The following is a 12442-nucleotide window of genomic DNA, read 5'->3' as shown; positions in this document are numbered from 1 at the left end:
TACTATTATTCTGACATTTCACATTCTTAAAATAAAGTGGTGATCCTAACTGACCTAAGACAGGGACATTTTTACTAGAATTAAATGTCAGGAATTGTGAAAACTGAGTTTAAATGTATTTGGCTATTGTGTATGTAAACTTCTGACTTCAACTGCAGGTGGAGTTATTAAAGTGACAATGCATAGATAAAAACAGAAAGTAGCAGCAGCGAAGAAGGGGGGGGGCAATGCAAATAGTCTGGGTAACCATTTGATTAGATGTTCAGGAGTCTTATGGCTTGGGGTAGAAAGCTGTTTAGAAGCCTCTTGGACCTAGACTTGGCGCTCTTGTACCGCTTGCCGTGCGGTAGCAGATAGAACAGTCTATGACTAGGGTGGCTTGAGTCTTTGACAATTTTTAGGACCTTCCTCTGACACTGCCTTGTATAGAGGTCCTGGATGGCAGGAAGCTTGGCCCCGTTGATGTACTGGGCTGTATGAACTACCCTCTGTCATGCCTTGAGGTCGGAGGCCGAGCAGTTGCTATACCAGGCAGTGATGCAACCCGTCAGGATGCTCTCGATGGTGCAGCTGTAGAACCTTTTGAGGATCTGAGGACCCATACCAAATCGTTTCAGTCTCTGTGTATAATAAAAGTCTTTACAGGGATGCTTGACTGCTGTTAGCACAGAACGCTCGTATCAACCCTTAAAGAGATGGGTGGGGCTAAAGCCAAAACTAAAACATTCAAAGGCCTTTTTCTCAAAAGTAAGTTTCTGAACTTTAAAAGCAAAATGACTTTCCCCATTGTTCCTCAAATGCTGTGCATGATATACCATTTTGTAGCTCTGAGTCTCTACTTCTATCCAATGTAAAAAAAAAACACTTTCAAATTTTGCTGCATAAGATTGATTTGAGCCGCTCGGTCACATATGCTGAGCACTTGTTGGCTGCTTTTCCTTCAATCTTCGGTCCAACTCATCCGAAACCATCTCAATTGGATTGAGGTCGGTGTTATTGTGGATGCCAGGTCATCTGATGCAGCACTCCATCACTCTCCTTCTTGGGCAAATAGCCCTTACACATCCTGGAGGTGTGTTTTGGGTCATTATCCTGTTGAAAAACAAATGATAGTCCTACTAAGCGCAAAGTTTGCCTTGAATTCTAAATAAATCACTGACAGTGTCAACAGCAAAGCACCCCCACACCATCATACCTCCTCCTCCATGCTTCATGGTGGGAACCACACATTAGGAGAGATCATCCGTTCACCTAATCTGCGTCTCACAAAGAAACAGCGGTTGGAACAAAAAAATCTCACATTTGGACTCATCAGACGAAAGGACAGATTTCCACCGGTCTAATGTCCATTGCTCGTGTTTCTTGGCCCAAGCAAGTCTCTTATTCTTATTGGTGTCCTTTATTAGGGGTTTCTTTGCAGCAGTTCGACCATGAAGGCCTGATTCACACAGTCTACTCTGAACAGTTGATGTTGAGATGTGTCTGTTACTTGAACTCCTTGAAGCATTTATTTGCGCTGCAATCTGAGGCTGGTAACTCTAAAGAACTTATCCTCTGGATCAGAGGTAACTCTGGGTCTTCCTTTCCTTTGAAGGTCCTCATGAGAGCCAGTTTCATCATAGCGCTTGATGGTTTTTACGACTGCACTTGAAGAAACATTCAAAGTTCTTGAAATGTTCCGGATTGACTGACCTTCATGTCTTAAAGTAATGATGTACTGTCGTTTCTCTTTGCTTATTTGAGCTGTTCTTGCCATAATATGGACTTGGTCTTTTACCAAATAGGGCTATCTTCTGTACACCACCCCTACCTTGTCACAACTGATTGGCTCAAATGCATTAAGAAGGAAAGAAATTCCACAAATGAACTTTTAACAAGGCACACTTGTTAATTGAAATGCATTACAGGTGACTACCTCATGAAGCTGGTTGAGAGAGTGCCAAGAGTGTACAAAGCTGTCATCAAGGCAAAGGGTGGCTACTTTGAAGAATCTCAAGTATAAAATATATTTTAATTTGTTTAACACTTTTTTGGTTACGACATGATTCCATATGTGTTATTTCATAGTTTTGATTTCTTCACTATTATTCTACAATGTAGAAAATAGTAAAAATAAAGAAAAACCCTGGAATGAGTAGGTGTGTCCAAACGTTTGACTGGTACTGTAATCAAATTACTATTTGCATTGACCCCCTGTTTTATTACGCTGCTGCTACTCGCTGTTCATTATCTATGCATAGACACTTTACCCCTACCTACATGTACATATTAGTTCAATTACCTCGACTAACTTGTACCCCCGCATATTTACTTGGTACCGGTACCCCCTGTATATAGCCTTGTTGTTGTTATTTATTGTGCTACTTTAAAAAAAATTCTGTTTATTTAGTAAATATTTTCTTAACTGTTAAAAAAAAAAATGTAACTGCATTGTTGGTTAAGGGCATGTAAAGTAAGCATTTCACAGTAAGGTCTACACTTGTTGTATTTGGCGCATGTGACAAATAAAATTTAATTTGACACACACACACACACACACACACACACACACACACACATAGATTTGCCTTTCAGAGAGCAACCTGTGTGTGTGTGTGTGTGTGTTCAGGGTCGGCCTTAGCTTTTTGGGTCCCGTTTTTTTTACCATACGGCAGAGAGAAGAATTTGCAGTTTTACAGCTAATTTCCTGCAATTCTACACCTTTTGCCAATACTTTTTCCATGTTAATTATATCTGAGTGAGAGTGACTAACAAAATCAATGAGGAACCCCTGGAGGTCAGGACCCCTGGGCACCTGCTCTGAGTGCCCGGTCGGTATTTGGCCATGATAGCTGGCTATATTAACTTACCAATCAAAAAATTGTTAGCTGACATGCTAATTGAGTGACTATCGGTGACTGACATAACAAGAGAAAAACTGCAGATGGACAACCAAATGTCTAAATTGCACCTTGTGCATTCTACTATTATAAGTTGAGACCACGACTGTGTTCCTAAACTCCCCCTAGCAGTCGGGGAACCTAAGCAAATGCTGATGTCGCTTATGCCTGGAGCCGTCCCTGTGTGTGTGTGTGTGTGTGTGTGTGTGTGTGTGTGTGTGTGTGTGTGTGTGTGTGTGTGTGTGCATGCGAGTGCGTGCGCACACAGTCACCCGCAAAGCATTTTGTCAAAGCTGTTTAATGCAGAGTGGTTTAAACAGAGAACCTGGTATATAGGGTGAATGAAAACACAGACGCAGTGTACATACAGCATGAACCCACTCTCCCACACTGCTGAGACTTGAAGATGTAATTGATTCATTAACCTTGGAAAAATCAGTTTAGGAAATCACAGACTAAGACTTTCAGTGTGTGTGCCTATGAAAAGTATAGGCCAATGTGTTTGTGTGTGTGTGTCTTTCATTCTTATGTCTTACCGTCCATGTCCAGTCTCTGCATGATGATGGCCAGCTCCACCTCGCTAGGCATGTATCCCAGGGACCTCATAGCCATGCCCAGTTCCTGCTTAGAGATGAACCCGTTCCCATCCCGGTCCAGCACCCGGAACGCCTGCCGGATCTCTGCACAGGGACACACATACACTGAGTGTACAAAAAAATGTATGACACCTGTTCTTTCCATGACATAGACTGACCAGGTGAATCCAGGTGAAAGCTATGATCCCTTATTGATGTCACTTGTTAAATCCACTTCAATCAGTGTGAAATGGAAGAGACAGGTTAAAAAGGTATTTTTAAGCCTTGAGACAATTGAGACATGGATTGTGTATGTGTGCCGTTCAGAGGGTGAATGGGAAAAATGTAAGTGCCTTTGAACGGGGTATGGTAGGAGGTGCCAGGCGCACCGGTTTGTGTCAAGAACCAGGGGCACAACTTTCACTGGGGACGGGGGGGACATGTCCTCCCCACATTCTAAAATTGCATTTCCCCCCCAGTTTTATAATTGGATTGTGATAATAAACGAGGCAACAGTGTGCTTTAGGACCATGCGGATGCCTCTGAACATTGGGTAGGCTGTTTGGAGTGTTTATGGACTGGATAAAAAAAATATTTAAATAATATAATAATTATGTCTCTTCCACCTCTAAAACCAAAGTTGCGCCACTTCAAGAACTGCAACGCTGCTAGGTTTTTCACACTCAACATTTTCCTGTGTGTATTAAGAATGGTCCACCACTCAAAGGACATCCAGCCAACTTGACACAACTGTGGGAAGCATTGGAGTCAACATGGGCCAGTATCCTTATGGAAAGCTTTCAACACCTTGTAGGGTCCATGCCCCAACGAATTGAGGCTGTTCTAAACGCAAAAGGGGAAGGGTGCAACTCAATATTAGGAAGGTGTCCTTAATGTTTTGTACACTCAGTGTCCCCATGCATGAACACACGTATGTACATAAACACTCACACACACATATGCAATCAAACATTAATTCAAGTCATTATGTGATTACTGGCTCTGTTCATTTTGTCTTCTTGCCTTCCAATTTCATTACCTGCTTCTCGCTCTCTCTCTCTCACTCTCTCTTCCGTTTGCTGCTTCTCATTACTCCTCATTACGGTGCGATAGGTAGCCTAGCGGTCAGAGAGTTGGGCCAGTAACTGAAGGGTTGCTAGATCGAATCCCCGAGTTGACAAGGTAAAAATCTGTCGTTCTGCTCCTGAACAAGGCAGTGAACCCACTGTTCCTAGGCCATCATTGTAAATAAGAATTTGTTCTTAACTGACTTGCCTTGTTAAATAAAGGGGAAAAAAGGCAGGAGGAATGGAGGAAAATAACTTTAACTGCCATATTTGCGCTACAGCTTCATTCCTGCATTCACTACACAATCAACATGAACCAATCAGACATGATACAATGATAAGTCTCAACATCAGACAATCAGACATGAGACAGCGATAAGCCTAATATTGACACAAAGTATTTTTTACTACCGAAGCATTTGTGTTTAACTCCCTTTGCTGATATGCTCCTTTTCTTCTTTCTCTGTATCTATCTCTCTCCCTCTCTCTCTCGCTCTCTCTCTCTCTCCCATTCTCTCAATTTCCTTCTCCTCTCCTGCCCCCCCCTTTCTCAGTCTCTCTCTCTGTCGCTTCCTCCTCTTCCCACCTCTCTCTGTTGTGGTTTATTTCAGTAACTTACTGTAGCCAACCCATGGGGGAGTCACACTCCTTTCAGAGGGAACACTTCTACATGCAACACTTACAGCTTTTCCACAGACTCCTCTTAGTTAAAACACTTCATGTAGAGCCATAGGTGGCTCTGGTCGAAAGTACTGCACTATGTAGGGAAGTCAACTCTACCCAGCAAACAGGGGACATCCTAAGGACTTTAGGCGACTTTCCCATTAGGTCCTTTTTTAGGGTTTTGGCGAGACGTTATCCCACTGATGTTCTGAGAACATTTTAGGAACATTAAAACACCTTGGGACCACGAGGACATTTAGTACAGGTCCTAGTTTGGTCGCAGAATAACGCTATAATAAGATACACTACATGGCAAAAAGTATGTGGACACCTGCTCATCGAACATCTCATTCCAAAATCATGGGCAATAATATGGAATTGGTCCCCCTTTTAATGCTATAACAGCCTCCACTCTTCTGGGAAGGCTTCCAGCCTCCACTCATCTGTCCGTTGGAATGCCAGATGGTGAAGCGTGATTCATCACTTCAGAGAACGCATTTCCACTGCTCCAGAGTCTAATGGCGACAAGTTTTACACCACTCCAGCCGACACTTGGTATTGCGCATGGTGATTTTAGGCTTTTGTGCGGCTGCCCGGCCATGGAAATCCATTTCATGACGCTCCTGACGAACAGTTCTTGTGCTGACGTTGCTTCCAGAGGCAGTTTGGAACTCGGTAGTGAGTGTTGCAAACAAGGACAGATGATTTTTACACATTATGTGCATCAGCTCTTGTGTTCTGATGTGGCCTAACACTTCGCTATTGTTGTTTCTAGAGTTTCTACTTCACAACAGCACTTACAGTTGACCCGGGCAGCTCTACCAGGACACGTTGAAAGTCACCGAGCTCTTCAGTACGGGCCATTCTACTGCCAGTGTTTGTCTATGGAGATTGCATGGCTGTGTGCCCGAATATATACACCTGTCAGCAACGGATGTGGCTGAAAAACCTGAATCCACTAATTTGGACATGTAGTGGATCATATATTAAGCATTAATCTTTTAAAACAGACATTGAACTTGAAGCCTGTAGGAATCCTTGAACTAGCTGTCGGACAGGTTTTTGTATAGAGACTTCAGTGTAACTACATAACATTTCCTGTCCTTATGTTACGGGGTGAAAACGGTTTTCATGGGCACACAAATCTCCAAAAATGTATAAGATTGTAAAATCTAATGCTTCTTATTCAGAGTCACCTTACCTTGATACTTAAAACTTATATCGATACTGTCATTAATGTGGTTCTTCAATGATTATACATAATACTTGTTGGATGTGCACGGTGTTGAGCTGTTTAGGGACAGACGTTCCGCTAGCGGAACGCCTCACCAGTATCCAATGGTATAGAGTGGCGCGAATTACAAATACCTAAAAAATGCAAAAACTTCAATTTTTCAAACATATGACTATTTTACACCATTTTAAAGACAAGACTCTCCTTTATCTAACCACATTGTCCGATTTCAAAAAGGCTTTACAACGAAAGCAAAACATTAGATTATGTCAGGAGAGTACCCAGCCAGAAATAATCACACACCCATTTTTCAAGCTAGCATATATGTCACAAAAACCAAAACCACAGCTAAATGCAGCACTAACCTTTGATGATCTTCACCAGATGACACTCCTAGGACATTGTGTTATACAATACATGCATGTTTTGTTCAATCAAGTTCATATTTATATCAAAAACCAGCTTTTTACATTAGCATGTTTTGTTCAGAACTAGCATACCCACCGAAAACTTCCGGTGAATTTACTAAATTACTCACAATAAACGTTGACAAAAAAACATAACAATTATTTTAAGAATTATAGATAAAGAACTCCTTTATGCAATCGCGGTGTCCGATTTTAAAATAGCTTTTCGGTGAAAGCACATTTTGCAATATTCTGAGTAGATAGCCCGGCCATCATGGCTAGCTATTTTGACACCCACCAAGTTTGGCACTCACCAAACTCAGATTTACTATAAGAAAAATTGGATTACCTTTGCTGTTCTTCGTCAGAATGCACTCCCAGGACTTCTACTTCAACAACCAATGTTGTTTTGGTTCCAAATAATCCATAGTTATATCCAAATAGCTCCGTTTTGTTCGTGCGTTCAAGTCACTATGCGAAGGGTGACGCGCCGGCGCGTTTCGTGACAAAAAATTTCAAAATATTCCATTACCGTACTTCGAAGCATGTCAAACGCTGTTTAAAATCAATTTTTATGCGATATTTCTCATAAAATAGCGATAATATTCCAACCGTGAGACTTTGTATCCGTTCAAACACTGAAAGTAAAACATGGAGTCGTCACATGCACGCGCGCACCAGTGCCATTGTTCTCAGAAGTACCACTCTCCAAAGCCCCTGCTATTTTTCACCCAGAGACTGCAGAGTTATCATTAAACGTTCTGGCGCCTTCCTAGAGCCAATGAAAGCCTTAGAAAATGTCACGTTACAGCAGAGATCCTGTATTTTCGATAAAGAGGCTATAGAAGGACAAGAAATGGTCAGACAGGGCACTTCCCATATAGAATCTTCTCAGGTTTTGGCCTGCCATATGAGTTCTGTTATACTCACAGACACCATTCAAACAGTTTTAGAAACTTTAGGGTGTTTTCTATCCAAATCTACTAATTATATGCATATTCTAGTTTCTGGGCAGGAGTAATAACCAGAATAAATCGGGTACGTTTTTTATCCGGCCGTGAAAATACTGCCCCCTATCCCTAACAGGTTTAAATGACACCATGATATTTTCACATATCATCATCTGATCCAGGAAGGCATTTTCTGAATGACAGTCAAGTGACTAACAGCTGTTGTGATAGCGCATGCAATTCAACAACAGCCCAGTGCTGGAAAAGGTATTCATGAGGAATGTCCAGAATATTTTGGTGTCACATTCATTATGCTGGTGAAGAGAGTTGTGGCTGGAACCACCTTGGATCTAATATCTAGTGAATTAGTGTTGATCATCTGCTGTTGTCTGCTTGATTTACAGCAGGGTCTCGTTAGATTTAACACAGAAAAGCATCAAGGTAATGAGTTCATGTTTTCGTATGTCTTTGTGCCTCAGATTAGACACCGAGTCTACCGTTTGCAATTCCGTAGGATAGATTATCAATGCATTAGCAAGGCCCAAAAAATTCATTATTCTTAAACTGTTAATGGGCGGGTCCTATATTAGTACCTACAGTTGAAGTCGGAAGTTTACATACACCTTAGCCAAATACATTTAAACTTAGTTTTTCACAATTCCTGACATTTAATCCTAGTAAAAATTCCCTGTCTTTGGTCAGTTAGGATCACCACTTTATTTTAAGAAAGTGAAATGTCAGAATAATAGTAGAGAGAATAATTTATTTAAGCTTTTATTGCTTTCATCACATTCCCAGTGAGTCAGAAGTTCACATACAATCAATTTGTATTTGGTAGCATTGCCTTGAAATTGCCATTGCCTCCCCCTTTTTCCTCTAAACATAATGATGGTCATTATGGCCAAACAGTTCTTTTTTTGTTTCATCAGACCAGAGGACATTTCTCCAAAAAATACAATCTTCGTCCCCATGTGCAGTTGCAAACTGTAGTCTGGCTATTTTATGGAGATTTTGTAGCAGTGCTGAGCGGCCTTTCAGGTTATGATGATATAGGACTCGTTTTACTGTGGATATAGATACTTTTGTACCCGTTTCCTCCAGCATCTTCACAAGGTCCTTTGCTGTTGTTCTGGGATTGATTTGGGATTGATGTGCACTTTTCGCACCACAGTACGTTCATCTCTAGGAGACAGAACGCGTCTCCTTCCTGAGCGGTATGATGGCTGCGTGGTCCCATGGTGTTTATACTTGCGTACTATTGTTTGTACAGATGAACGTGGTATCTTCAGGCGTTTGGAAATTGCTCCCAAGGATGAACCAGACTTGTGGAGGTATATATAAAAAAAAATCTGAGGTCTTGGCTGATTTCTTTTGATTTTCCCATGATGTCAAGCAAAGAGGCACTGAATTTGAAGGTCGGCCTTGAAATACATCCACAGGTACACCTCCAATTGACTCAAATTATGTCAATTAGCCTATCAGAACTTCTAAAGCCATGACATAGTTTTCTGGAATTTTCCAAGCTGTTTAAAGGCACAGTCAACTTAGTGTATGTAAACTTCTGACCCACTGGAATTGTGATACAGTGAATTATAAGTGAAATAATCTGCCTGTAAACAATTGTTGGAAAAATTACTTGTGTCATGCACAAAGTAGATGTCCTAACCAACTTGCCAGAACTATTGCTTGTTAACAACAAATTTGTGGAGTTGTTGAAAAACAAGTTTCAATGACTCCAACCTAAGTGTATGTAAACTTCCGACTTCAACTGTATATGTACAATTACATAAATTACACAATTGTATACCACTGAGGTCCTTGAAAATTAAGTGCTTGAAAAAGTTCCTGAAAGTCCTTGAATTTCACTTGTCTGTATGAACCCTGCTTAACTTATTAAGGATCCAACCTTTTTTTTTTTATTTAATTTTTGCCTAAAATAACATACCCAAATCTAACTGCCTGTAGCTCAGGACCTGAAGCAAGGATATGCATATTCTTGATACCAATCGAAAGAAAACACTTTTAAGTTTGTGTAAATGTGAAATTAAAGCAGGAGAATATAACACATTAGATCTGGTAAAAGATAATACAAAGAAAAAAAGATGCGTTTTTCAACATTATTATTTTTTCACTATCATCTTTGAAATTAAATAGAAAGGCCAGCCCAGGCACAATTTATATTTTGGCCACTAGATGGCAGCAGTGAATGTGCAAAGTTTTAGACTGATCCAATGAACCATTGCATTTCTGTTCAAAATGTTGTATCAAGACTGCCCAAATGTGCCTAATTGGTTTATTAATACATTTTCAAATTCATAATTGTGCACTCTTCTCAAACAATAGCATGATTTTCGTTTACTGTAATTGCTACCGTAATTTGGACAGTGCAGTTAGATTAACAAGAATTTAAGCTTTCTGCTCATATCAGATATGTCTATGTCCTGGGATTTTTTTTTTGTTACTTACAACCTCATGCTAATCACATTAGCCTACGTTAGCTCAACTGTCCTGCGGGGGGGACATCAATCCCGTAGAGGTTAAAGGATGTATAGTTCTAGGCCTTTGTTGTTGTATAGGTGGAGTTACGGGCCGATTTGCATATATTCCTCTAAATACACATGTGGAACTGCATAACAATTATTTTTAATTACATTTTAATTGCACATTGGCCCCATGATTTATAGAAAGACCCACAAGTATTTTTGGAATTGTGGTTCAAAGTACCAATAGCAGAACAACAATGATCAAATGATAAATACATTTGCAGAATGTCTGGTCATTTGTTTTGCCTTTGTACCTGGATTGCTTAACTTAGATCCACTTTTGCAAAACTTTAAATACAATTGTCATCAATAAATATCCTTTTTCACAACATTGTGGACATGCAGAGAATGAAGTTGGGTTACTTCTACTGAAGTAACTTTCTGGGTTAGTCCTAAGTTATCATCTCCAACATTGTGACTTTCCATTACAGAGCTTTGCTTTGATGTGGGTTGAGACCTATACATTCATATTAGTTGTGTTCCTCCACTGTAGTCACCTTTCCTTATTTTTCAACAATTCAAATGTTTCTGTCAATGACGTATGGGATTTGATAGGAATGACGCAAAATCCAAGCTAGCTTCCGTTGACACTTTTTTTGGTGCACCAGGACCATTCACAGTTGAGCTCGCTCAGTCTAGCTCAACGCGGATTGGCAAATTTATCAATACTTTTTTGTACCTAACCGAGGAACTCAATTCAACCTTGCGCAATACCCTAGATGCAGTTGCACCCCTAAAAATTAAAAACATCTGTCATAAGAAACTAGCTCCCTGGTATACAGAAAATACACGAGCTCTGAAGCAAGCTTCCAGAAAATTGGAACGGAAATGGCGCCACACTAAACTGGAAGTCTTCCGACTAGCTTGGAAAGACAGTACCGCGCAGTATCGAAGAGCCCTCACTGCTGCACGATCATCCTATTTTTCCAACTTAATTGAGGAAAATAAGAACAATCCGAAATTTCTTTTTGACACTGTCGCAAAGCTAACTAAAAAGCAGCATTCGCAAATGGAGGATGGCTTTCACTTCAGCAGTAATAAATTTATGAACTTCTTTGAGGAAAAGATCATGATCATTAGAAAGCAAATTACGGACTCCTCTTTAAATCTGGGTATTCCTCCAGGGCTTCATTGTCCAGAGTCTGCACAACTCTGCCAGGACCTAGGATCAAGGGAGATACTAAAGTGTTTTAGTACTATATCTCTTGACATAATGATGAAAATAATCATGGCCTCCAAACCCTCAAGCTGCATACTGGACCCTATTCCAACTAAACTACTGAAAGAGCTGCTTCCTGTGCTTGGCCCTCCTATGTTGAACATAATAAACGGCTCTCTATCCACCGGATGTGTACCAAGCTCACTAAAAGTGGCAGTAATAAAGCCTCTCTTGAAAAAGCCGAATCTTGACCCAGAAATTATAAAAAACTATCGGCCTATATCGAATCTTCCATTCCTCTCAAAAATTTTAGAAAAAGTTGTTGCGCAGCAACTCACTGCCTTCCTGAAGACAAACAATGTATACGAAACGCTTCAGTCTGGTTTTAGACCCCATCATAGCACTGAGACTGCACTTGTGAAGGTGGTAAATGACCTTTTAATGACGTCAGACCGAGGCTCTGCATCTGTCCTCATGCTCCTAGATCTTAGTGCCGCTTTTGATACCATCGATCACCACATTCTTTTGGAGAGATTGGAAACCCAAATTGGTCTACATGGACAAGTTCTGGCCTGGTTTAGATCTTATCTGTCGGAAAGATATCAGTTTGTCTCTGTGAATGGTTCGTCCTCTGACAAATCAATTGTAAATTTCGGTGTTCCTCAAGGTTCCGTTCTAGGACCACTATTGTTTTCACTATATATTTTACCTCTTGGGGATGTCATTCGAAAACATAATGTTAAATTTCACTGCTATGCGGACGACACACAGCTGTACATTTCAATGAAACATGGTGAAGCCCCAAAATTGCCCTCGCTAAAAGCCTGTGTTTCAGACATAAGGAAGTGGATGGCTGCAAATGTTCTACTTTTAAACTCGGACAAAACAGAGATGCTTGTCCTAGGTCCCAAGAAACAAAGAGATCTTCTGTTGAATCTGGATGGTTGTACAGTCGTCTCAAATAA

General features: G+C 40.6%; 1 protein-coding gene across 4 annotated transcripts in view; it reads right to left on the bottom strand.

Moving 5' to 3' along the window:
* The window catches only part of LOC115154918 (calcium-binding protein 8-like), a 170803-nt gene that overhangs the window by 75638 nt on the left and 82723 nt on the right, over positions 1–12442 (bottom strand). For all 4 annotated transcript variants that reach the window (XM_029701632.1, XM_029701633.1, XM_029701635.1 and 1 more), the window contains one exon: positions 3416–3559. In XM_029701632.1, coding sequence (XP_029557492.1) covers positions 3416–3559 — 144 coding nt within the window. The remainder of the gene's footprint in view (positions 1–3415; positions 3560–12442) is intronic.

Source organism: Salmo trutta, chromosome 19 (genome assembly GCF_901001165.1).
Source record: "Salmo trutta chromosome 19, fSalTru1.1, whole genome shotgun sequence".
Taxonomy (NCBI): domain Eukaryota; kingdom Metazoa; phylum Chordata; class Actinopteri; order Salmoniformes; family Salmonidae; genus Salmo; species Salmo trutta.
Note: the sequence above shows the minus strand (reverse complement) of the source record. Positions and strands in the feature narration are given on the sequence as shown.